This window comes from Ovis aries, chromosome 1 (assembly GCF_016772045.2).
Source record: "Ovis aries strain OAR_USU_Benz2616 breed Rambouillet chromosome 1, ARS-UI_Ramb_v3.0, whole genome shotgun sequence".
Taxonomy (NCBI): domain Eukaryota; kingdom Metazoa; phylum Chordata; class Mammalia; order Artiodactyla; family Bovidae; genus Ovis; species Ovis aries.
In genome coordinates this window covers 164018578-164045687 of record NC_056054.1, presented here as the reverse complement: position 1 = coordinate 164045687, position 27110 = coordinate 164018578, and the positions used below count along the sequence as shown (strand labels likewise).

Here is a 27110-nt window from a genome sequence, read left to right as displayed (position 1 = left end):
CACTGAAATTATTCATTAATATGTATCTTAACTGTTTAGAGTCAGTATTCCATTTTTCTCCATCCTAAATTCCTCTCCGGGTACATGGTCATGGGTGGGGAATAGTGGTTGAGAACTTGAGGCAACACTCTGATTACTGAAATGGCAGGCAACATTTATTTTGTCCACTTTAGAAAGAAGCAAGAGTTGACAGAGACAAGAAATTTCAGCATCCCACAAAGAGCTTCAATTTACAGAAACCATGCATTTGGGTGGAATCCCAGACCACATGCCATATGGAAGAACAGTCATTTTTAAGTGTTGCTCATCTTAAAATCTGATTATAGAATTTTAAAATCTTAGGACTAAAATTGTTCTTGAAGCATTTTATTCTGGAACTAAGGTCCACGTAATCTTTAAAAGACTAACAAAGAGCATACAGGTCTTTTTGATTGAAGACCTCCTGTCTCCTTTTCTTTGAAATAGTACTGTATAGAATTTATTAGTTTTTAAACCTAAGCATATATTGTATTAATAATACCTCTGATTAAGTCAAACAGTATCCATCTGAACCTATTTTCTCTACAGTTTAACACATTTTAGGGATAAACACTTCTGCTTTTCTAATTTCTTAGTCCTTTCTATCCTGAGTCATTATTTCTGTTGTATGCCCTTCTCCTTTCTCCATTTTTACATCCAGTCTAAGAGTGATGCTGGTGAAAATCACATCATGGTCAGATTTGTGCGCTCATCAAGGTCCTCCCTCAGTACCAGCTGGTGGTCTTTCTGTTTCCCTGGTTACTTCTGTCTGTTCCCAACAGTAGCTGTTAGAAACATTCTCTGTATTTTTCAAACCCTTGTCCCAGAGATCCTCACTCACTCTCAGTTACATCTTCCACTTCACAAAGTAGAAGCCATTTGAAGGGCACTTCAATGGAACCTTTTTTCTGGAACCTGCATACTCATCTATTTCCCATCCATCCTACTTCTCAGAGGCCTGGTGTTATGGATCATCTTCTCCCTTCCTGAATCTTCAGGCTCGCTCTTTCTTTGGGTTATGATATGGAGTAAAGGAGATGCAGGTCTGGAGCTTCCCACCCAGTAAATACCAGCAGTTGTTGCTGTTGTCACCCTCACGGCCAGGAGGAGGTTAAGGAGTGGGGGACGAAACCAGCTTCCCAGATGACCTTCGCTGTTGTTCAGTCGCTCAGCCATTTCTGACTTGGCGACCCCAAGGTCTGCAGCATGCCAGGCTTCCCTGTCCTTCACTAACTCCAGGAGTTTGCTCAAACTCATGTTTGCTGAGTTGGTGATGCCACCCAACCATCTCATGCTCTGTTGTCCCCTTTTCCTTCTGCCCTCAGTCTTTCCCAGCATCAGGGTCTTTTCCAGTGAGTTGGCTCTTCACATCAGGTGGTCAAAGTATTGGAGGTTCAGCATCAGTCCTTCCAGCGAATATTCAGGGTTCATTTCCTTTATGATTGACTGGTTCAATCTCCTTGATTCTTGATCTCCAAGTGACTCTCAAGAATTTTCTCCAGCACCACAATTCAAAAGCATCAACTCTTAGGCGCTCAGCCTTCTTTATGGTCCAACTCTCAACATCCATACATGACTACTGGGAAAACCATAGCTTTGACTATTGAACCTTTGTCAGGAAAGTGATGTCTCTGCTTTTTAGTACGCTGTTTAGTTTTGTCATAACTTTTCTTCCAAGGAGCAAGCATCTTTTAATTTTGTGGCTGCAGTCACTGTTCACAGTAATTTTGGAGCTCAAGAAATAAAATCTGCCACTGTTTCCATTGTTTCCCCATCTGTTTGCCATGAAGTGATGGGACCAGATGCCTTGCCATCATCTTAGTTGTTTTTTGAACATTGAGTTTTAAGCCAGATTTTTCACTCTCCTATTTCATCTTCATCAAGAGGCTCTTTAGTTCCTTTTCACTTTCTGCCATAAGAGTGGTATCATCTGCATATCTGAAGTTGTTGATATTTCTCCCGTTAACCTTGATTCCAACTTGTGATTCATCCAACCCAGCATTTTGCATGATGTACTCTGCGTACAGGTTAAATAAGCAGGGTGACAATATATAGCTTTGACATACTCCTTTCCCAATTTTGAACCAGATGACATTGTTCAGTCACCCAGTCATATCCAACTCTTTGTGACTCCATGGACTGCAGCACGCCAGGCCTCTTTGTCCCTCACCGTCTCCCAGAGTTTGCCCAAGTTCTTGTCTACTGTCTCACCCTCTGATGCCCTCTTCTCCTGCCCTCAATCTTTCCCAGCATCAGGAACTTTTCCAATGAGTCTTGTGTTCACATCAGATGACCAATATACTGGAGCTTCAGCTTCAGTATCAGTCCTTCCAGTGATATTCAAGGTTGATCTCTCTTAAGATTCACTGGTTTGATCTCTTTGCTGCCTGCAGGAATTTCAGGAGTCTTGTCCAACACCACAGTTTGAAGGCGTCAATTCTTTGGCATTCTGCTTTCTTTACAGTCCAGCTCTCAAAACTGTACGTAACCACTGGGAAGACCATAGCCTTGACTATATGGACCTTTGTTGGCAGAGTAATGTGTCTGCTTTTCAACATATTGTCTAGGTTTGTCATCACTTTCCTGCCAAGAAGCAATTGTCTTCTGATTTCATAGCTGGACTCACCATCTGCAGTGATTTTGGAGCCCAAGATGAGGAAATCTGTCACTATTTCCACCTTTTCCCCTTCTGTTTGCCAGGTAGTAATGGGGCCAGATGCCATGATCTTAGTTTTTTTCTAATATTTAGTCTTAAGCCAGCTCTTTCACTCTCCTCCTTCACCCTCATCAAGGGGCTCTTTAGTTCCTCTTCACTTTTTGCCATTAGAGTGGTATCATGTGCTCGTCATGAGGTTGTTGATGTTTTTCTCGCCTATTTTGGTTCCAGCTTGTAACTCATCCAGTCTGGCATTTCTCATGATGTGCTCAGTGTATAGCTTAAACAAACAGGGCAACAGCAGACAGCCCTGTCTTATTCCTTTCTTGATCTTTAGCCAATCAGTTGTTCCATACAGATGACCTTAAACAGACCATTTTCTAACCAGGATTCCTTATCTATAGAGTGAGATAACTTAATCCCCTTATTAAGTGATTAAGTGATCTCCAAGTTCCTGCAGGCTCCAGCATTGTGTTGGTTTCTGCCTTGTTCATACATGCTTTTGGTTTCAATCAGTTCAGTTCAGTTCAGTCGCTCAGTCATGTCCGACTCTTTGCAACCCCATGAATTGCAGCACGCCAAGCTTCCCTGTCCATCACCATCTCCTGGAGTTCACTCAGACTCATGTCCATCGAGTCTGTGATGCCATCCAGCCATCTCATCCTTGGTCGTCCCCTTCTCCTCCTGCCCCTAGTCTCTCCCAGCATCAGAGTCTTTTCCAATGAGTCAACTCTTTGCAGGAGGTGGCCGAAGTACTGGAGCTTCAGCTTTAGCATCAGTCCTTCCAAAGAAATCCCAGGGTTGATCTCCTTCAGAATGAACTGGTTGGATCTCCTTGCAGTCCAAGGGACTCTCAAGAGTCTTCTCCAACACCACAGTTCAAACACATCAATTCTTCGGCGCTCAGCCTTCTTCACAGTCCAACTCTCACATCCATACATGACCACAGGAAAAACCATAGCCTTGACTAGACGGAGCTTTGTTGGCAAAGTAATGTCTCTGCTTTTGAATATACTATCTAGGTTGGTCATAACTTTTCTTCTAAGAAGTAAGCGTCTTTTAATTGCATGGCTGCAGTCACCATCTGCAGTGATTTTGGAGCCCCCAAAAATAAAGTCGGACACTGTTTCTACTGTTTCCCCATCTATTTCCCATGAAGTGATGGGACCAGATGCCATGATCTTCGTTTTCTGAATGTTGAGCTTTAAGACAACTTTTTCACTCTCCTCTTTCACTTTCATCAAAAGGCTTTTTAGCTCCTCTTCACTTTCTGCCATAAGGGTGGTGTCATCTGCATATCTGAGGTTATTGATATTTCTCCCGGCAATCTTGATTCCAGCTTGTATTTCTTCCAGTCCAGCGTTTCTCATGATGTACTCTGCATAGAAGTTAAATAAGCAGGGTGACAATATACAGCCTTGACGTACTCCTTTTCCTATTTGGAACCAGTCTGTTGTTCCATGTCCCATTCTAACTGTTGCTTCCTGACCTGCATACAGGTTTGTCAAGAGGCAGGTCAGGTGGTCTGGTATTCCCATCTCTTTCAGAATTTTCCACAGTTTATTGTGATCCACACAGTCAAATGCTTTGGCATAGTCAATAAAGCAGAAATAGATGTTTTTCTGGAACTCTCTTGCTTTTTCCATGATCCAGTGGATGTTGGCAATTTGATCTCTGGTTCCTCTGCCTTTTCTAAAACTGGCTTGAACATCAGGAAGTTCACGGTTCACATATTGCTGAAGCCTGGCTTGGAGAATTTTGAGCATTACTTTACTAGCATGTGAGATGAGTGCAGTTGTGCGGTAGTTTGAGCATTCTTTGGCATTGCCTTTCTTTGGAATTGGGATGAAAACTGATCTTTTCCAGTCCTGTGGCCACTGCTGAGTTTTCCAAACTTGGCTGGCATATTGAATGCAGCACTTTCACAGCATCATCTTTCAGGATTTGAAACAGCTCAAATACTATTTGCAGAATACATCATGTGAAATGCCAGTTTGGATGAATCACAAGCTGGAATCGAGATTCCTAGGAGAAATATCAATAACCTCAGAAATGCAGATGACACCACCCTATGGCAGGAGGCAAAGAGAAATTTAAAAGCCTCTTGATGAAGGTGAAAGAGGAGAGTAAAAAAGCTGGCTTAAAACTCAACATTCAAAAAATGAAGATCATGGCATCTGGTTGCATCACTTCATGGCAAATAGATGGGGAAAAAATGGAAACAGTGATAGACTTTATTTTCTTGGGCTCCAAAATCACTGTGGATGGTGACTGCAGCCATGAAATTAAAAGATGTTTGCTCCTTGGAAGAAACACAATGACAAACCTAGACAGTGTATTAAAAAGCAGAGACATTACTTTGCCTACAAAGATGTGTATTGTAGAAGCTATGGTTTTTCCAGTAGTCATGTACAGGTGTGAGAGCTGGACAGTAAAAGGCTGAGTGCCAAAGAATTGATGTTTTTAAACTGTGGTGTTGGAGAAAACTCTCGAGAGTCCCTTGGACAGCAAGGAGATCAAACCAGTCAACCCAAAAGGAAATGAATCCTGAATATTCATTGGGAAGACTGATACTGAAGCTCCAATACTTTGGCCACCTGATACAAAGAGCCAACTCATTGGAAAAGACCTTGATGCTGGGAAAGATTGAACGCAAGAGGAGAAATGGGTAACAGAGGATGAGATGGTGGGATGGCCTCACCGACTCAATGGGCATGAGTTTGAACAAGCTCCAGGAGATGGTGAAGAACAGGGAAGCCTGGCGGGCTGCAGTCCCTGGGGTTCCAAAGAGTGGAACACAACTTAGCAACTGAACAACAACTTGGTACTCTGTTGTTATCTTTTCACATCTGTAACTGTTTTGCTGTCACTTCCAGTATCTAGGTAATATTTTATTATAAGGAGGATACAGTGATTTACTTCCTCCCCCTCATTGCTGAGCATTTGTATTACTTCCCTGTTTTCACTCTTCCGCAGATACAGTAGCAAAGATCTTTAAAGGTACATCTTTGAATGCCATCATAATTTTCTCTTAAGAATAATTCTGCATAGAGAATTGTCAAGTAACACCTTTTTATAAATTTTGCCCCAAAATGCCGATCAGAATGATAGTTATAGTCCCATTAAAATACCTGTTTCTTGAGACCCTCTTCAGCAATTAGTTGTACTTTTAAATATTTGCCAATTTGATAAGCAAAAATAACATCTTATTCTTGTCTGAACTCTGCTTCTCTGATTACTAGTGAGGTGAACATGTTTAATGCTCACTTTTTTTTTTTTTTGCTTGTTCAATAAGTTTATTATTGTCTTTATCTGAAAAGTGTTGACAGCAAATTGAAGTTTGGTTTATTAACTCCTGGCAGCCTGTTCCTGAACTTGAAGGAAGCTGATCTCTCTTGTGAACAAGTGACATTTTGGAACGTTTCCACCTCTTCTTTTTAAGTTCTTTCTTAGGCTTCTTCTCATATGCTGGATTCTCTCGTACTGCAGCATGAGCTTTCTTATACATCTTCTCCATCATGTCTGTAGTTACGTTGTGCTTTATGTACTGAGAGAACTGTTTCTTGTAAGCATCCTCATATTCTTCAATCAGGTAATGCATGTAACCTGCAGCATCGTGCTCCACGATATGTTTCCAGTGTACCTCAGCGTTGAATTCTTTGCTTCTTAATACATTGCTTTTTCATCTCTGCTGAACTTTCTGTTTATTTTTTACTGGAAATTCTGTAATAGATCAATTATTATTAACTTCTTATCACATATGCAGAAAATATTTCCCGGTTTATCATTTGTCTTTTAATCTGTCTTGGTGTTTTAAAAACATACAGTGGTGGAGCGAATAATGCAACAAATTTCCATGTATCTGTGAAATCTCTACAGTTACCACTTGTGCCCACTCTCATGGCATAAATTATGGTGTGGTTTTTTTTTTTTTTTTTTTGAGCTAGAAAAACTTTGAATGATGATACAGTTAATCTCTACTCTTCTCCTTAATGATTCTTTCTTTGGTGTTAATGTGTTTTTGTCTGCTGCTGTTTTTCAGATGTAGCCTTGGCTGCGGTCCTTGTCCCTGTGTTGGTCATGGTGCTCACCACTCTCATTCTCATACTAGTGTGTGCTTGGCATTGGAGAAACAGGTTAGTGCAAAACTGGTTCACCTGACTGGTCCTAGAGGGGATGTTTCCAAATATGAAATAGAACTAAATATAGAAGATGAACCCTTTTGAGAGTAGGAGTTAAGGTGGTCATTAAAATAAAAATATGTACATTTCTCCTTTATTCCCATAAAAAATGAGTAAGTTCAATCTCATAATAAGTTATTGAGTACCTTTATTACATCAAACTTTGTGTTACACACTGAGTTACACACAGTAGTAAGGTATAATAGATACTGAGTAACATTTACTGAGAGAATGAAACACCATTCTTATCTCCAGACTGTCTGGCAGGTTGACCACTATACTTTGGGTTGATGAGTTGTATGTGAAGTGCAGAGGAACACAGATGCAAGAATCTTAAGAGTTACCTGAAACCTTTTTTTCGGAAAAGAGTAATCCTCATGTTTGACAAGTTTTCCCTTAAAGGAGGAGCTGATTTTAGCTAGATAGAAGAAGAGAGAATGGCCCAGACTGAGGGCATGGCTTGGGAGAAGGCACGGAGATGTGGAACGTAGGCAGAATAGTGAGTTGTCTCACAGGGGCTTGGCGTGGGGGAGCACTGGGAGACTCATAGAAAGGCAGCCTGGTCTGGACCAGGAAGGGCTTTCTGTAGATGTGGAACGCATTGACCAGTGTTCAGCAGGCAGGTGATATTATCAGATGACTGTAGGAAAATGGTGGCAGCAGTTTGTGAAGGTGGACTGAAGAGACAAGAGACTAGGAAAGACAGAGAGATGAGTTAGGAAACTATGAAGGGCAGGCAGGAACATAGCACAGCAGTGCTAGGAGAAGGGGGAGAAGTTTGCCAGTGGTGTCAGTGGGGGACTTGAGGAGGAGGATCTAGGATTCACTCCAGTTTCTGGCTTGTGCATTTAGACCAGTAGAGATAACATAGCAGTGGGGACAGCTTTGGTGACTAACAGGTTTGGAGGGAGCTCATTTGTTTAGCCATTAAATATTTGCGCTCTGACTCTGTACCAAGTATTTGAGCCGTCTGGTGAGAGTCCTCTGGTGAGCCCCAAAGTCTGTCCAGTGGGAGAGAATACATTGCATAGAACCATCCACCATGGAACCTGCTTGTCACAGGGCCGAGCTGTCAGGGCAGGTAGGAATCACAAGATTGGAGATGAAACAGTAGCCAGTATTCAGCAAGTCACTGGGTTTATTACACGTAATTAGCACAGAACTCAGGTTGGGCAGAGCAGGGAACCACTCCAGGGAGCGGTCTGGAAGGAGGCGTCCCGGCACCAGCAGCAGCGGTCTCTGGTCCAGCCGCAGGCCTTGGCCCCAGCAGGGCCGTGGGCAGCGTCCATGTGCAGGGGGTCAGGGCCTCCCGCCAAGAGCCTTCAGGTCACTCAGCTCAGTGGTCCCCTCTTAAGGAAGAACTGTTACCCAGGGGAGGAGCCCTGACTCCTTCAGTGTCTCTGTCTGTTCCTGTGCTGTGCATGGCCCATCAAACTTCTGATCTAAAGTAATGTTCTCAGTGTACCACTCTAAGACACTGGCAACCCTACAGCAGATGTTTCAAAACAACTCTTAGGAAAGCTCACCTTGGCCACTGGGACTCCCATTTTGAGCTAGGTAGTGAGTCGTACAGGCTTCCCCGGTAGCTCAGTTGGTAAAGAATCTGCCTGTAATGCAGGATATCTGGGTTCACTTCCTAGATTGGGAAGATCCCCTGGAGGAGAGAATGGCAAGTCACTCCAGTATGCTTGCCTGGAGAATACCATGGACAGAGGAGCCTGCTGGGCTACAGTCCATGCAGTCGCAAAGAGCTAGATACAGCTGAGCCACTAACGCACACACACACATGTGCACGTCATAAGTAGCTTAAATCCTGTAAGTTTCACACATGAGGAGTAGGAATCGTAACACAAAAGAAATGCCATCGAAACAGGACTGACTACAGTGTGTTCCACAGGAGGAAGGACCCTGTCTGCAGGACAGACAGCTTAGCATGGCGGGGGAGGGTGAGGAGGGGAAGGAGGGAACAGGGCTGTAGGAGAGTCCAGGAGGGGAAGTCCATGCTGCTGTCAGGCAAGTGGACAGCAGCACTAGCGGTGATGAGAACACCAATGGCAAATCCTTATACAAAATCAAAGGAAATGCTGACTTTAGGCATGATTCTAAATGCCTTACATGTTTACCTCATTTAACCAGTTTGTAAAGCAGGTATTGTTACAGATCCCATTTTACAGAAGAGGAAAGTGAGACTGAGAGAGCAGGAGTAACTTGCCGAGGTCACCTGGTCAGCAGGGTGGGGATTCGGTCCAGGCCTCTAACAGTCAGCCGATCAGGTCTAATTATCTACGGTTAAAGCCCCGGGCTGGGGGGTGAGCAGCAGGGAGCAGAACTGTTGAGAGCCCGGAGGCAAGTCCTGAGATGAGTTTGGGATGCTGTCTAGAGGACTCTGTGGACATTCAGACTCCGCAAAGAGGTAGATGGAACATGAGCCTGTTCAGGACAGAAGGTCTGAGCTGCAGAATTAAGGTTACTTTTAAGAACTTAGTGGATGAAATTGCGGACAACTGGCTTTGTCACAAGGAACAAAGAGAAACTGCCGTTAAGGGGCTTATAAAGGTAGCCAGGAGAAAAGTAATAATAAAAACAGCTGCCACTTACTGACTCCCTGACCCATGCCAGGCACTGTTCTAAGTACTTTACATGTCATGAATAAACAACCTGAAGCTTTTTCATTTGAGATCAAGAATATGCAATCCTATTTTATAGTACAACCATTGGACAACTTCAGCACCTACTATACTTCCTTGAAATAATGAAGTATTATATTTTAAATACAACCATACTTTTAAATGAGGAAGCTTTTAGTATCAATAATAAAAACACAGTCTTATACTGGAGAAGACTGTTTCCAAGTAGGAAAGGCACATACCTTGGGCTTTTGAGGAAGCCTCATTTGTGATCATGAGCAAATCACATAACCCTCTTGAGCTCATTTGTAATGATGGAACAGCTTCTTTCTCTTTAGCTTGCAGAGCATTATTTTAATTAGATTTACATTCTTGAACCAGAAAATGTCCTTTCGTGTGCTTGATATTTTTCTCTGTAGATAGCAGTTCTTAATGCCGGGGAGAGACGGAAGTTTCTCCAGGGGAAGATATTCTGAATTCTGAGGAGTGGGCTAAGGAGAACCTTCTCCACAGCCCACGTAGCCCTCAGCTCTCTCACTGTTAGTGGTGGTATGGCTTGTCCTGGGCAGGGTAGAGGAATCAGGTCTACGCAGTTAAGGGTATGTGTGACACTTTAAACTTCTCAGGGGCAAAGGACCATAGGGAAAAAACAGTAAGTTGAGAAAATAATAACAATGCAGAAGAAAAGGGCTGTGTTATTCTTGTTGTCCTGTGAACTTGATGAATCAACAGACTTGTGAAATTTTATTTGAAACCAAAACAAACCTAACAGGATTTCTCCATCATAATCCACATGTCAGGGTTGGGTCTTTGGTTTGATTCAGCTTTTTTATCTACAGAATCAGTCTTTAAAAAAAAAAAATCTCTTTATCCGTTTTGAGTGGGAAATAGTTGGGTAACAAAATAACTCTGTCAGCAGATAGTTGCTTAATATTTATTGAGAGTCCAGAGTTCAGCCATGGCAACTTTAAAAGTCAAATGAAAAAGAGGTCTCCCCCGGATAGATCAGCAAGTAGCAGTGTGTACTCTTGACTAATTATTAACTTTTGAGTGTTTATCTTACTGTTTCAGAGCTTTCTTACTAGTGAATTCACTCTATTTGCTTTTTTTTTTTTTTCCTGTATTTTTCCAGAAAGAAAAAAACTAAAGGCACCTATGACTTGCCATACTGGGACCGGGCAGGTAATTTACGGCTTTGTATCTCTTTCTAGCAGAGGGAAGCCCTGCCTTGTAGGGGGCGACAGTAGAAGAGGAAAGCCATTTTCAGGCCCCCATTAACTCCCTGGCACTGTTAGAAAAATGGCATTCCTCTTCTGTTCTGATTTGTTTCTTTTCTGTAAAAATTTCCTGTAGTTGCTAAGTAATGAAATGGAATTTCATTATAAGAATTTCTCATAACACGCGCTTTGCTCTTTTCCTTCTGGAAAACTTGTCTGATTTGCCTCCATGTACGTCTCTGTCTTGAGACCAGCTTTGTGTGTGGTGTACGTGGACACTAGGTAAGAGGCAGGGGACTGCGGTTCTGGTGACAGCGTGGGTCACTCTGCGGTGGCTCTTTGTCCCAGTGGAGTTAGTCTGCCGTCTCTGTCATGAGCTGTTGTTCCTTCTGATTCCTACTCTGTGTGGCAGGTGGCAGCTTGCTGCAGGTGACAGCAGGGGCCTTCTGCGGGTCTCCCACTTCCCCAGCCTCACTGGAATGACTGGAGTCCAGAGAGTTCACTGTGACTAGGGCAGAAAAGAGCAGTGGCAGGGTCAGATCCTGTGCCACTGTCCCCCCAACCACCCCCCACCCCCAGGGTTCATCTTAGAATTCTTTGAACTTATTAATGTATTAAAAACCACTGCTATAACAACTGTCTGGCTGCACTATAACAACAGTGGTCTGCTTCAGTATATTGCTTTTGATAGAGATTTGCACCGTGTTCTGCTTTGCATTGGATAGTCTATCAAAGCAGAAAATAAGCTTGAACAACTTAAGGAACTAGAAAAAGAAGAACAAACTAAACCCAGGGCTACTGAGAAGAAATAAATAATAAAGATTAGATGAGAGAAAACAGAGAATAGGAGAAAACCAGAAAATGGCAAGTATTGGCAAGGATGTGAAGAAATTGGAGCCATTGTGCACTGTTGATGGGAATGTAAAATGGTACAGCTTCTTTGGAAAGTAGGTGTTTTTATTTGGTCAGTTCCTCAAAGAGTTTAAAATACAATTACTGTGTGATCCAGCAATTCCACTTCTAGGTATATACCCAAAAGAATTGAAAGCAGAGCCTTGAATAAATATTTCTACTTCCATGTTCATAGCAGTATTATTCAAAATAGTTAAAACATGGAAGCAACCCAAGTATTGACCCACTGCTAAGTCACTTCAGTCGTGTCCGACTCTGTGCGACCCCATAGACAGCAGCCCACCAGGCTTCCCCATCCCTGGGATTCTCCAGGCAAGAACACTGGAGTGGGTTGCCATCTCCTTCTCCAATGCATGAAAGTGAAAAGTGAAAGTGAAGTCGCTCAGTCGTGTCCGACTCTTAGCAACCCCATGGACTGCAGCCTACCAGGCCCCTCCACCCATGGGATTTTCCAGGCAAGAGTACTGGAGATTGACCCACTAGTATATGGATAAGCAAAATGCAGTATACACATAAAATGGAATGTTAAGCCTTAAAAAAGGAAATTCTGCACTATATACTGCAATGTGGATGAACCTTGAGGACTTTATGCTAAGTGAAATATACCAGTCACAAAAAGAAAAATAACATATGACTCCATTTATACAAGGTACTCCTTATATATGGTATTCTAAAGATAGAGTAGAGTGCTGGTTGCCAGGGACTGAGGAGAAGAGAGAATCAGAAATTACTGCTTCATAGATATGAAATCTCAGTTTCACAAGACAGAGACGGCTGGAGTGAGGGTTGCCCAACAATGTAAACATACGTAGTATCACTGAGCTGCTTAATTAAAAATGGTTCAGAAAGCTCCCTGGTGCCTAGTGGTCAGGATTCCAGGCTTTCACTACTACTGGATTCAATCCCTGGTCAGGAAAGTGAGATCCTGGAAGCCGTGTGGGTGAAGCCAAAAAAAAAAAAAAGAAAGGGTAAGAGAGAAAATATTATGTGTATTTTACCACATTTTTTTTAAGTCTTGATCATCAAGGCTCATTTTATAGATCTTTGTTATAGAAACGGCTTAAAGGCAGCAAGATTTCTCCCTTCGTATACTGTTACCATTTCAAACATAGCTTTCTCTTTAATGGTCTCTCTTGCTTATGATCACAATGAAGGTTGGTGGAAAGGAATGAAGCAATTTCTTCCTGCCAAATCAGTGGAGCACGAGGAAACCCCAGTTCGCTACAGCAGTAGCGAGGTGAACCACTTGAGTCCGAGAGAGGTCACCACCATGCTGCAGACGGACTCTGCAGGTAATTATAGCACAGCCCGGGCTCAAGGGGAAACTGCTGTGCTTGCTGCAAAGTGCTTTGGTATTTACAGTATCTTTTATCTTTTTCATGTGTAGGAGATGAGCTAGTTTCCAAATGTAGAACCACTTTTTAAAAAAGACCTCGAGAGAGTCATTTCTGTGTCTCAGATGTTCTATCCATAAAATTGGTGTATTCATTTCTTAAAAACTTTGGGCATTTTGTCTGCTTATCTGGAATTTCATTTGGTTTTATTGGAAGTTTGGGGGTATTAAAAGGAGAGCAGGAAAGACACAGTGGCCTCGGTATTTATCCTATTAACCCAGTGTATATTTTAAACATTTCCTAATATTTGAAAAAGAAAAACATGAAATTATTTTCCAAGACCAATACAGTAATGGACTTTATTTTTGAATGAAATAGTTATCTATAAATCTGAAGAATACATACACTCTTTGTACAGAATTCCATGAATGAAGCTTTCGGGCACAATGACATATTACCTTGAGATAACATCTTTTTTAATTTTGAAGTTGATTCTTGCAGGAAAACCCATCCATCTCCATGATAGCACAGGTGCCATAAAGACGTGTGTGTTTTCAGGGTAAGCCTGTGGCATTAATGAGAGGACTTTTCTGTTTGTGTTTTGTGACACCCAGAGTACGCACAGCCACTTGTGGGAGGAATTGTGGGCCCCCTCCATCAGAGGTCTACCTTTAAACCAGAAGAAGGAAAAGAAGCAGGGTATGCTGACCTTGATCCCTACAGCTCCCCAGTGCAAGAAGTTTACCACGCCTATGCAGAACCACTGCCAGTGACCGGGCCTGAGTACGCAACCCCAATCGTCATGGACATGTCCGGGCACCCCTCAGCTGCAGCTGGCCTGCCCTCAACTTCCACTTTCAAAGCTGCAGGGAACCAACCGCCCACTTCGGTGGGAACATACAACACTCTCCTCTCCAGGACCGACAGCTGCTCCTCAGCGCAGGCCCAGTATGATACCCCGAAAGGTGGGAAGCCAGGCCCAAGCGCCCCGGATGAACTGGTGTACCAGGTGCCGCAGAGCACGCAGGAGGTGTCAGAAGCAGGGAAGGAGGGTGAATGTGATGTTTTTAAAGAAGTCCTTTGAAGGTGATGCTGCTTTTTACAAAGCATCATTTTAAAGCACATGGCCTTTTTTGTTGTTGTTGTATTAGTGGTAGAACGTATTACATATCTGTCACGGATGTGGTTGGGGGAAGTATGATGACCGAGGTACAAAAACTACTAATCTTACCATCTTGCTTTAAAAGGGTTACTGTGGCACAGTTACTGCTTGCCTATGAAATTTTAGACATCTTGTTACTACTGTAAAACACTATTTTATACAGAAAAGGCTCCCTACTATGCACTTCAAAGAAATTTAAAATCACTGAGTATTTATTACCGATGCTGCAGGTACATTGATGAACTCGAGATGGCTCTGTAAGCCTTTTTGGCAATAACGCATGGTACTGTTCTTAAAATGTCTAATGGCTTGAAATTCAGCAATTTGTGAAAAGTGGGTACTATTGTGATTTCTTCCTCTTCTATTCTTGTATTGCTTTCTGAATTTAAAAAATATATATTGATATAATCATTGTTTTGATTGCAGCATTATATATTTATCCATCTTTCCTTAGGAAGAGCTGTAGCTGGGAAACTGACCTGTAGTGAGCAGGGTGATTTTTCACTTTCTGACACTCTAATGAACTTAAACATTTCAGAGTACATGACCTGGTCTCATCCCTTGTTTGTTCCACCTGGGGCCCTTGGTGGCCTGCCCCATTCTCATCTTTATAAATGCCTGAGTTTTTTTCAGTGGGTGATGCTTGCTCTATCAATCTCATTAATTTAGATCCCCTAGTGTCTTCATGCAGAAACAGGAACAATTTTATAAATTAAAAAAGCTATAAAGGAGATCCTCTGCTCCAGACTTTATTTGCAATGGAATTCTTCCTAGGAGAGTGTGAAAAGTTAAGGACTTTTAAAGGTGAACACTGTAAACAATACCCACTTAATATTTCTCAACATGAAAAGCAAAATTATTCCTCAGGAATCGTATAAATTACCTCCCCTCCACAAAAGTAACCAAATTGTTTTGGTTTTATATACAGACTGTTCTTTGACTCTCAAGGTATTTATTGTTTTTAGTGAAATAAATATTTTCCCACAGTAAGAAATGCAAACCCAGCATGTATTTTTCGGCTCTGTGTGATTATGCCATCCATGTGGTCTGGGGTGTGAGTAGTCTCCCGTATCACAGGGAACAGAGGGAAGAAATGTTTTAGCATCCTAGCAAAGGAAAATCCCTGTCTTTTTGGTCACCCAGAAGTAGTTTAAATGCCTGAAACAGAAATCATCTGCAGTGTACTAGCCTTAGTGTAAAAACCATCTTTAGAAGTCTTTAGATTGGTAGGATGATATGAGAAGCTAACTATATGATTAAAATATATCAATTTTACATCCCCTAGTTTATAGTTTAATATTGAAATGTACTTCCCCAGCAGGTTCTAGTCGTTTCTTTTAGCCAATACCGCCAGATGATGGCAGAATTTGCTAAATTTAACCAACTATATACAGTGTTCATTTTGCTTGTTTCCATGAGTCTTTTAGCATTGTAAAACATTGCTCCAAAACAGAACTGCCAAATTCTACAGCCTCCCTGCATTCTAGTTGTATGATTTTGTTGGTCTTATTTTCAGTTGCTTTTCCTTTTTCCAACAGACTTTTGAGGCATAATTTTATTCATTGAAAAACCATTACACATTTTGTTTCAAAATATTTGAAACAAAAAGCACAGATGTTGAACTTTTATTAAAACAGGTATGAATGTGTAAAGCACATGTATTAATGTAGTCATCCCCCTCCAGGTGGGAAGAAAGTAAACCAATTGCTTTTATTTTTTTATTCATCCTTAGTATACAAAAATCTACTTCTAAAATCATATGCCTATTTGAAGCTTTAAAAGAAATGAGTTCAGTAACTATTTCTTTTTTCCAAAGACGCTTGCTATTTTTAATTGTGTGTACCTGATTGTTTTCCCATAGAACTTTTTTTTTTTTGTTGAGAAGCAAATGTTTTCATAAATAATGCATGTTTTAAGACTTGATTCATATGTTACCACTGTGCTGTCCCTGAACTACCAATAATTTTTATAAAATATCTAGTTTTTAACTATTATTATATATTTTACTTTCCACATGAAGAGCTGAGCCTGATACAAAAGGTTGTTCTGGTATGTACTTTTTAATTCGTTTTCATATTAGAGTTTTTTGTTTTTTTTTTTTAACGTTACTATGTCTGATATAGATACAGCTTTGGAGACAATCAAGTAACAACTGAAAATGTGAAGGTAACCATTTTTTACAAAATTCCCTTGATTTTTTTATTCTTTGCTTGAAACGTAAAAAAAAAAAAAAAAAGTCACTGTGACTTACTGGGTTAAATTTTTTCCTGTTAATGCAGTTATAAAAATAGAATCAGACAGTGGTACAGGAAATGTGGCCCTTAAGGTTTCATAAAATTACACTGACTTCGCTGTTACTTGATCTTAGGAACCAGCACAGTTAAAGGTAAGATATTGTGAATGCTGATTTATATTGTATTAAAAGCTGTAAATCTAAATAGATCCTATTGTGTATGCAGGGTCTAGCCCAGTTATTTAAGTTCACGTTTCACTATTTGCACTTTGCATTGAACAATGGGTTTATTTGCTGTTGAAATGGTTCGAGTAGAAGATTTATACAGTAACTGAAAATATGTTATGTATACATTTGCCCTTCTCCCTCCCATCCACAAGAGGGAGCAGAAAATGAGCTTATTTAAATATGAATGTGGCCATAATTCTGTGGAATGTAATAAAGCTTGAACCTCTTTCCCTGGGCTGGTCCACATTGTAACCTGGAGAGCAAGAGGGTTATAGAAAAACACCATGTCAGATAATAGGATTAGAAAGAACAACTAGATTAGGTGGGACAATAAAAGCTTTTCAACCCTCTTAAGAGAAATCAGTGAAGTTCTGTTTATTTAAAAAAAAAAAAAATTACCTACTGGCTATGCCTTTTGGTTCTGAACTTGAAATCCCTAAACTGCAATATCTAAGTAAGAGTTGGATATTTTTAGGTCAACTGTGGCACCAGTTCTCATATAATCCAACTTGTAACTAGTTTCTTCTTCTCATCTCCTCCTCTTCTTTTTTTGGCACTGGGAAAGGTAGAAACAAAACATATATTGAAATACGTATTGGAAATAAAAATGGCTTTGCGTGTCAGTGATATTCTCCCAGAATGTACTTTTCTTACCTCGGCATGAACTGTAGTCACTCAGTATTTGTATATGTTGCTAGAATTTGATTGTATAAATAGTGAGATTTTAATGTGTTCATGTGTTTTTAATAAATTGTATATATGTGTCTTGTTCCCTTTTTTTTTTTCCTTAAACCTTGAGGTTTGTAGCCATTCTCGTACTATACAAAATACCAGATTCCTCAATTTTAAGAGCAGCCAGAAATGTTATGGCCAGTGTTACAGTATTTACAGTAACATTTGAAAATGCCACCATTAGTGTTTGACTTTTAACTTTTTCTGTAGCCAGCACCACCCTTTCTGAAGCCAGACTCAGCATCCACAGCCTGGCTGTGGGCCCCGGCTGTGTGGTATGAGGGAATGAGCAGCTATGGCTTTTCCACCCGAGTTATCAGAAGGATCAAATGAGATGGTATGTGTGAACATATGCTGGAATTAACAGCACAGAGTGTACATTCAGCATGTAGGTCTGAGTTCAATCAGCTACTGGTTTTCTCCCCCAACACCACTTTTCAAGTATGTCGTTTATTCCCGTTTCTGACCTAGTATTTATACACCCTCTTTAGAGAGGTAGATTGTCAGCGGTAATTATCATTGTCTCCCAATGATACCAGTTCTTTCTACACATGCCTCTTCTGACAGCTTTTGGTTCTAGCCATGTAACTTCTATTGCTCTCTTCACCCACTGCCCCCCCCCCCAATAATCTTTGATTATAGTCAATAAAGTGAAAAGGGAGACTGGCTCACCACTGTAGTCCAACTGGCTTGTCTGCATCCCACCAGTCTTTTCTGGTGCACCCTAGGTAAGCTTTCCATTTGAAGATGTGACTGAATCATGTGGACAGCTGGTTTTGTCATGAAAGTGCTACTGAAATCCAGAAACAGCTCGACTCTGACAGGTTTACTCATTCTTATCTTCTTTGTCTCTTGTCTTTTTTACTTTACTTCAAATAAGCTTCGAAAATACTGCTTACGAATTTTCTCCTTCTTGAGCTTGCCTACTTCAGCTTCTTTGTATAAACTTTATTTCTTTAAAATAATGAAGTCACCAGACTTTAAGAATTGCAGTCTTTGGTTATTTACTTATCCAGAGCTTCATGTTTATCCTGTTTCTTTTGACTTAGAAAAAAAAATTTTTTCATTCTACCAAACTACTGATCATAATCATGGTTTACTTAACTGCAGGAGAAAACATGCTTAATTCAGCCAGCATGATCTTAGATTTCCATATACGTCCACGCTTCAGGTCTGGTTTAAGATTCCAGTCTGGTTCCTCGGGTATAACTGAAAGGAACTAGAGTTATACACCTGAAGTGGGTCCAGTACACTACATCAGGGAACTGCCGCACACCAGTTCCCTACCAATTCACAGTAGCCAGATGAACCTCTCAAAATGTCCTGTTACATTCAAAATGTGTTGTAGTAAACTAACCCCCCTTACTTACTAGGAAGTCAGCGTCCCTTCAGAAGTCTAAGATGAACTAACTATAGTTAAAAACACCTCAGAAAACTAGCTTATTTTTAAACAATACAATGAAAAGTTCACTTTCCCTGATATCTTAACATCTTGGTTTCCATAAATTAAATATATTCACAGAAATTAAGCTGGTGGTTATGAATCACCAGGCAGCAACAGACTTGATACACATAATTTCTTGACAAGTACATCCAACATATTTAAAAATAAACTAAAAATTGCAGTATAAAAATAAAACTAACACTGTTAGCATTATCTTCTGAGTCTGTAGGGTTACTCTTGGGTCAAGTCGGTTACAAAGTTTTTTTCTATAATGTCCTTCAGAAAGAGCTGCTCCGCAGTCACATTGTGATATTCATTCTAAAGAAGAAAAGCAAAAGTCACCGTCTATCCCAATCTGAAGATACTAACAGCGGCAGCAATGGAATATGCTATATATTTAAAAAAAAAAAAAAAACTCAAGTAACAAGTGACATGGACTTGAACTTCTGTTATCTATTGTTTTTCACTGCTCATTCTTTTGCCAGAGCCTTCCCTAAAAGCCTACTCTTTCCACTTAAACCATCACTTAAGTAAGAGGCTCCCTCACATCATCTTCTGGTCTGCTGAAGTGAAGTCACTCAGTCGTGTCCGACTCTTTGCGACCCCATGGACTGTAGCCCACCAGGCTCCTCTGTCCATGGGATTCTCTAGGCAAGAATACTGGAGTGGGTTGCCATTTCCTTCTCCAGGGAATCTTCCCAACCCAGGGATTGAACCCAGGTCTCCTGAATTGCAGGTAAACATTTTAACCTCTGAGCCAGTAAAGAACCCAACTCTGGTCTACTGAATTACGGTGTAAATCTAGAAACCAAATTGACAACATCTAACCTGAATAATTCCACTTATTCAGCTTACATAGTATTTAGGGATGAGGATTTAAGGGGATTGGTTTCATTTCATGGGATATATCCATATACTTAACAATAAATCATTTATTGTTCAACATTAAAATGTACATGTAATATTTTAACTATCACTTGTGCCACTAATCTAAGTTATTAGGAAAACAGAAAATTCACTCCCATTCACAGTAAAAGTTTAAGGATCAAATCTACCATTATTAATCCCCATTCAAGAGAAAAATGATCTAGTATATAAGTTTACAAGTTTTCTGACCATGAAGATTCTCTCGTGAGGTTAAAAAGTTATAGCCCTTCCCATCTACTTAACTGGAAAACTCCATGAAAATAGTTAGTATGATCATGGCCATGCTTTTAGGTGAACCTGTCATATCTCAAACAACACGTTTCTATCTTTTCAAACAGTGCATCAAATACAGCATCTAAGGTAAGGCTTGGTCCCTATGTAGGTTTGATAAGATTCTTCCAAGGGTCTGAGGCCAGCAGATTGGGAGCTGTTGCTGTAGTTAAGAACTCTGGACCCCACTCCTAATTTTAGCGCATGCTATCTCTGTAAACCCTTATTAAGCCATCAACCTCTCAAAACATGTTCCCTCAGTAAAATGACAGAGTGAAACAGTGGAATATACAAGCTTACCTCACTCATCAAAGACATGGTGGCATTCCCATAGTAGTGCAAAGGGCTCTTGAGGTCAGAAAAGTTGTACTTAAAGCCAGCAAGGTGAACTTCATGACATATGTGAAATGCCAATGTAATGGCAATAATGCCTGTGGTTGGGTGTTTGGGTTTCTGGGGGAGGAAATGAAAATTTAGGGGAAAAAGTCCACACAAGGTACTTGTTTCCAAAGCCTGTTTGGGTGATCCATCTTACAGCGTCTTCTGAGCATTTCATCAAGACAAAAAAAGTTCAACCTTCATCATGCCCCAAGGCTCAAGTGCCCAGTTAATATCCTAACTCTATAAAGTGCTGGTTGAAATCTTAGAAAGTCTTTCAAGTAAAACCTAACTGCAGTATTAGTCCAGAAGACAACTATTAGATGAAGGATTGAGGAAAAGGATGCTGCCGCCTTGTTTAGAAAACACATCAAGTCCGGCAACTTGTGGAAAAAGCCAAGCCTGAGAATATTAAACCCATGTATGAAATGTAAGGACCACTTAATTCACCGACAGATAGAATCATGCTAAAAGGCTTCAAGTCATTTAGCCAGAAAATAGTTCTGTTTCATAATGCTGATAATTCAGCTCTAGGGAAAGATGGCTTTAATTGAGTAACTTCAATAACAAACTGCCAAGGTGAGGATCTGACTAGAAAATGAAGATTCCAGATGTATATACATAGTAAAGTCACACTCAGTTTTGTTTTTAAATTGATAAATTTAAATTTTGACTAAAACCAAGCATCCCCTTCACATGTACATATATCCTAAAAAGTACTATCATAGATGTTTGACCAAAGGGTCTTGGCATTCTAAGCTTTAATTCTTGTAGGGTAGCCTTCAAAAGCAAAAACAAAATATATCTTAAGTGTTTTTTTAACACAAAAATTCAAGGAGATTTTTTTTTGATTAAACATTTCCTACAGATCCCATGGAAATTACATATGATTAATTATGGTTTCAAGAAAAATCAGAGCAGCATAATAAAATCAAGTAAACTCCAGGAAGCAAATTTGTCTGAAAGCCTAACAGCCTTTTACCTAAGTTTTTCTTTACCCCTTGCACTACTGTGACTCCACCACAGCTTCTCCATCTGCTGTGAAAGGAAGTTAATGGTTGGGTTAAAAACCTAGGAGTCATCCCACCTCACTGATGCCATCACATTTCAAGTTCTCGCTTTCCTTTCTTCATACCTTAGAGTTTTCCATTCACCATTATAGTCATTCCCTTATGTAGGCCTTCAGTTTCCTTTGGCACCCATCTCCCACAGAACCTATATTGTTCCTGACAGAATCTCAACCCTGAAAACAGCATACTTGACTGGTCACAGATTACATTTATGACCACCTCAAGTGGGCATTCAGTCATGTCCAACAATCCAGTTATACTCCCGTAGTAAACTCCCATTTCTACTCTGCAAGATGACAATCTCATACCTTTCTATCCAACAGCTCTACCTTCCTTCCTACTTCAAACTGCCAGTTTAATCCTCATTTTTCTTAGAAAACAGAATCAGACAAGAACTACATCATCTTCCCAATTCCAAATCTACCTTTGTCTTTACCCATATTTTCAGTGTTCACTCCTAGGTGGATGAGCTGCCCCTGTTTCTACCTAGAGCCAGCCTCTCCACTCATGCACTCCATTTTACCCCATCTTTTTTCTCAACAATTTTGCTTCTACAAGTATCCCCTTTGTCTCATCATCAATATTTCCCTCTAACGAACCATCCCTTCAGCATACAAACATATCTATCTAAAAACCCATCACAACAACAACAACAACCCTTCCTGAACCTATGCCTTCCAGCCTTTCCTCTGCTTTCTTTTCCAGCAAAACCCCATTGAAGATTTGCCTCCACTCACTCATGTCCCACGTTCTTTCTCTTTCACCCAGTTCAATCGGGCTTTCTTCCTCTTCCTATACTTGTCCCCATCAGTGTGACCTCTGTGTTTCCAGGATGGCGTCTGATGCAGTTGACCTCTGAAATACAGCTGTGTCCCTCACTTGGCTTCTCGGACACTGCCCTAGTGGAATTTCAGTGCACTTATAACTAGTTCTAGTACCATCTCTAAGTAAGACCAGAGGCTTCCTGTGCACTACCTAAAGCAAAAATCAAGGGATAAATCTGATCTTACCTCACTTAGGAAAGTAAAAGTTGAAAATTCACAAAATATACATTCAGAAGCTGTCCTTTCCCTCAAAATTAGCAAGACAGGACTTAATATTTATGCTTTTTTGACTTCGGAAATCCACTTCCAGGTGTCTTTCCTACAGAAATCACACAAGTGTGCAGAAAATCCCTATAAACACATGCATTTCTACATTACCTATAGAGGGAAAAAAAAGCTGTCTAGAAAACTAAAGGTCTGTAAATAGGGGAAGAGTTAGAGAAGAGAAACAGCAGAACAATATAGTATAATCACAAATCACACTCAACAACAAAAAAAGTGCTTGTGTTTGTAACTGCACAGACAGAAGTTGATGCAAACAATAAAAGCTGGAGAGGATGTAGAGAAAAGGGAACCTTCCTACCTTCGGTGGGAATGCAAATTGATACAGCTACTGTGGAGAAGGAGTATGCAGATTACTTAAAAAACTCAGAACAGAACTACCATATAACCCAGCAATCTCACTCCTGGGTGTATACCTGGAGAAAACCATAGTTCATGAAGATACATGCACCTCAATGCTCACTGCAGCACTATTTAAAATATCCGGGACATCGAAGCAGCCTAGACGTCCACTGACAGAGATGGATCAAGACGATGTGATACACATACACAGTGGAATATCACTCAGCTGTAGAAAGAAATGAAATAGTGCCCTTTGCAGACATGGATGGGCCTAGAGACTGTCATACGGATGGAAGTCAGAAAGAGCAATATTGCTTGTATGTAGACTCCGGGAAAATGGTATAGATGAGCTTACATAGAAATAGAGACCCAGATAAAGTTACAGATGCCAAGGAGAGAGGAGGGATGGGATGAATTGAGAGATCGGGGTTGACATGTATACTCTGGTGGCACTGTGTATAGCACAGATAACTAATGAGAACCTACTGTACGGCACAGGGAACTCTGCTCAGTGCTCCCTGGTGACCGAAACGAGAAGGAAGTCTAAGAAAGGGATATAGGTATACGTATAAGTGATTCACTTTGCTGTACAGCAGAAACTAACACAACATTATAAAACAACTATACTCCAATAAAATTAACTTTTAAAAAAGTATTTGTGAATGCACAGACAAGAGTCTAGAAGGATATAAAAATGCAAAAGAGCTTGGGAGATAATCTGAATTATACAGAGAAAAAAAGGATGATTTCCTTTTTAAAAAAATATTCCTTTGTAAAAGCTGTTCAAGCATGTAATATTTCAGAATTTTTTTATTGTGCTAATGAAAAGTAACAAAATACAAGTTTATTTCTTTGGATTTCCCCAAATACAAAAAGGAAAGCCTCCTTTCAGCTGAGATATCACATTACACATTTACTCAAGCTTCAAGTGAAAAATACAGCCTGTCACTGTATGGATCTAAACTACCTTTTTCATAGGGAATGTAGACAAACACGGCTACAACAGTCAAAGTCAATGAGATTCCTTGTAATTAAAAAGAATTAAAGAATCCTGCCGTCTGCACACAGCCTGCCCATCAGCGCTACACACCCCCTCCCCCTTCCCCCATCAATACTTTCCTCCCTGCAGAGCAGTGAAGAGGAGGTGAAGAGAGATGAGGCAGGAAGAACACTACACTTAAAAGGTGGTTTTCCTTGCAACCTGAACAACATACAGATAAAACCCACAGATAACCTAATCTCACTAACTTAGATGTGGCCCTCAGAAGTCACGTCATGAGTCGTGGTTCTCACCCAGGTTCTAAGACTCCCAGAGACCCTCTATTCCACCCCAGTAATGTCTTTAGTTTGAAACTATGTGAAGGAAAATACATACCTCATTTTTGGGAAACGCTTTCGGGAAATGAAGCAGTTCATATGCTGCCATTCTGGTGATGTAAGGATCTAATATTCTTATTTGATAAGGTTTATAGATCAGATTTAAGGCTGGTTCCTTCCAAAAACCATTAGGATTCTGAAATAAAGAAAGAATATAGAAAATACAAGTTGTCATTGTCTTTTTAAAAACTATATATAAAAAAAAAAAACCAAGGAAACCAGAAGACAGATCGATTGTGCCAACTTACTATTTTGCCACCTGTCAACAATTCCAACAGCCACTTTAAATCAAGTGGCTTAAAAGCAGTGAGAATCACCGTAGTATTAGGGTCACTGTGATTAGGATCTGAAAAAACAGATTCTGGATAAAAAAGTCGGAAGGTAGTCCTTCTCCCAACTTCCTCTTCATGTCCTAAAACAGGACCGTTATTCATTCTGTGGGTAGTAAACACACAAGACATGTAGACCAAGAGCAGTCAGGGTCATTTCCATCACAGTTCTCCGATTTCAGAGCCAGACAAACATCATCTGACGAGCCACGTAGCTGGGCTCTAAAGCCACTTGGCAATCCATCAAGTCTTTCACAGCCAAGGAAATAACTCCCCTTCCTGAAACAGCTGCTTGATCAAAGGCAGAAACATTCATTTGTGTTTGAAAATTAACTGTGGGGCCATCAATAGTTCATTCTTACCTCCAGAAAAACTGAAGACAAAATGAAACAGATGGGAACATAAAACCCCAGAATACTCAGAACAGACCTTGGAGGACATCTCAATAAAACCCCTTGTGTTTGTAGATAAAGGCCCTGATGTCCATAAGATAAAGTTACTTGCCCAAGGTTATACCATCATGGAGCACATGGATGTGTGCCTAAGTGACTGACAGGCAAGAGTCCCAGTTAAGGTGATTTGAAGACCCATCAAAACTGATGTGCTCTGAAGTAAAGGAACAACAAAACTGCTCTATTTATACCTAAGCATAACCAATAGGAACTGTTGCTGGGATGAACGAAAGAACCACAAATGATCCAGTGCTGGCTTTGCGATGCTTAAAATAAGGCGAGGTTAGACATGCACTATTTATGCACACACCATGAAGGTGTGCTAGGAAAAGGAATGCTTTGTTGCCAAAATAGTGTCCCCTCGGAGACAAATACTGTTTGACCCTATGGCACTATGTAATATAAAGCAGCCTTGATAACACCTGGAATGACTTTCATAATGTCTTGCCAGTGGCATTTTCCCACAAGGGCCTGGTGTGGTTCTAGGCAACCAGATTTTACGCAATTACAAAGAAATCTGTGAGTGCTTGAACATTGTTTTGTGGATAAATCTTCACAGCTTCCTCAAAATGGATAACCACCAGAAAATGAGGTGACCATACTATGCAGAAACGCTTGGCAACTTGTAACCCAGCAAAACGCCCAAGCACTGCCAGGTCATCCTAATGCATTGCCCAACGGGAAGTTTTCTCACTCTTCAGAAGACTGTTCATGGCCATTCCCAACAAATACACACTTAATGACCTGACTTCAACCTTTACTACAAGAAAACAGAGATGGAAATGTTCTCATTACCCCACCAGTAGGTCTATGGGACTCTCGGTAGCTGGAACCACAACCCCCACTTTCCCTTCCACTGCAGAGATAACCATGCTGTGCTCTGAGCCCCATGCCCTCTCTCGTTACCATGCCAATCTCTTTATTCATTTCCATCAGCTTACTAATGTTTTAGAATCTCCTATCTATAAAAGGAAATGAAACAGAAAATCTCCTTTAGGAGTCCGGAATTATCTCCAGTGACCATCTTATGTCTCAACCCCACAGTGAAATTTCTCCAAAGAGTTTTTTATACTAGTTTACTCATTTCTCTGCTTTCTCACCTGTCATTCCCTCAAACTGCTCCACTTGGGCTTCTGCCCGGCACCACACCTCCAAGTCTGCTGTCAAGAGCATCAGTGAGCTTCAACTTGCCAGTCCAATGTGAACTCTGTCCTTAACTTACAGGACCTCTCACCAGCATTTGCCATGGTTGAAACCTCCCTGTGTTAAAACACTGTGCTGGCTTGGTGTTTATGATCACCTTTTCCTGACTTTCTTCCGACCTCAGTGGCAGATCCTCTCCAGCTCCTTTACTCCTTTCACAACCTTTAAGTTTTGAATACTTCAAAGCTCAGTCCTGAGCCCTCTTTGTCTGCTCCTGGGAAATCTCACCCAGTCCATGGTTTAAATACAACTTATAAGATTTAACCTCTTTATCTAACTGCCTACTTGATTTATATACTATAAATCTAATAAGCATCTCAAACATGGTATGTTCATACCAAAATCTTGATTCTCCCCTAAACCTGTTCCTACCCTAGTCTTCCCCAACTCAATGAATGGTACCACTGTCCAGCTAGTCTATTAAGCTGAAAACCTGGAAGTATCCTGCATTTCTTTATTCCCATCTCTGCTCACATCTGATAAAAAGCAAATCCTGATAACTGTAACTCTAATACATGCCTCAGTCTAGTCCCTTATCTCTGTCCCCACTATGAAAATCCTATTGCAAGCCACCATTCTCTATCCAAATGCAGCAACCTAACTGGTCTTTTCATTTCCACCTTTGTCGTTCATGTTTTATTGTCCATGCCACCACCAGGGTATTTTAAAGACCAAACCAGGGCTTCCCTGGTGTCCAGTGGTTAAGAATCCGCCTGCCAATGCAGTGGACATGGGTTTGATCCCTGCTCTGGGAAGATCCCACATGCCCTGAGGCAACTAAGCCCATGCGTCCCAACTGCTGAACCTGCACACTTTAGAGCCTGTGCTCCACAATAAGAGAAGCCATCTCAATGAGAAATCCATGCAGCACAACCAGAGTAGCCCCTGCTCACTACAACTAGAAAAAGCCTG

General features: G+C 40.7%; 2 protein-coding genes across 24 annotated transcripts in view; one reads left to right on the top strand and one right to left on the bottom strand.

The window, feature by feature from the left end:
- The window catches only part of DCBLD2 (discoidin, CUB and LCCL domain containing 2), an 83883-nt gene extending 66551 nt beyond the window's left edge, over positions 1-17332 (top strand). The window contains exons 13-16 of the mRNA XM_004002870.6: positions 6717-6810; positions 10615-10664; positions 12766-12903; positions 13560-17332. Of these exons, the coding sequence (XP_004002919.1) occupies positions 6717-6810; positions 10615-10664; positions 12766-12903; positions 13560-14029 (752 nt within the window). The 3' untranslated portion in view covers positions 14030-17332. The remainder of the gene's footprint in view (positions 1-6716; positions 6811-10614; positions 10665-12765; positions 12904-13559) is intronic.
- ST3GAL6 (ST3 beta-galactoside alpha-2,3-sialyltransferase 6) overlaps positions 134-27110 on the bottom strand; it is a 138822-nt gene continuing 111845 nt past the window's right edge. For 12 of the 23 annotated variants that reach the window (XM_060416534.1, XM_060416533.1, XM_060416511.1 and 9 more), the window contains 4 exons: positions 24463-24649; positions 24213-24350; positions 20242-20394; positions 13277-19062 (listed from right to left, as the gene is read on the bottom strand). In XM_060416534.1, coding sequence (XP_060272517.1) covers positions 18976-19062; positions 20242-20394; positions 24213-24350; positions 24463-24649 — 565 coding nt within the window. In that variant the 3' untranslated portion in view covers positions 13277-18975. Of the gene's footprint in view, positions 22533-24212; positions 24351-24462; positions 24650-27110 lie in introns of those variants that run through there. The other 11 variants (XR_001044470.5, XR_001044490.5, XR_009600862.1 and 8 more) reach the window with 10 other exon arrangements.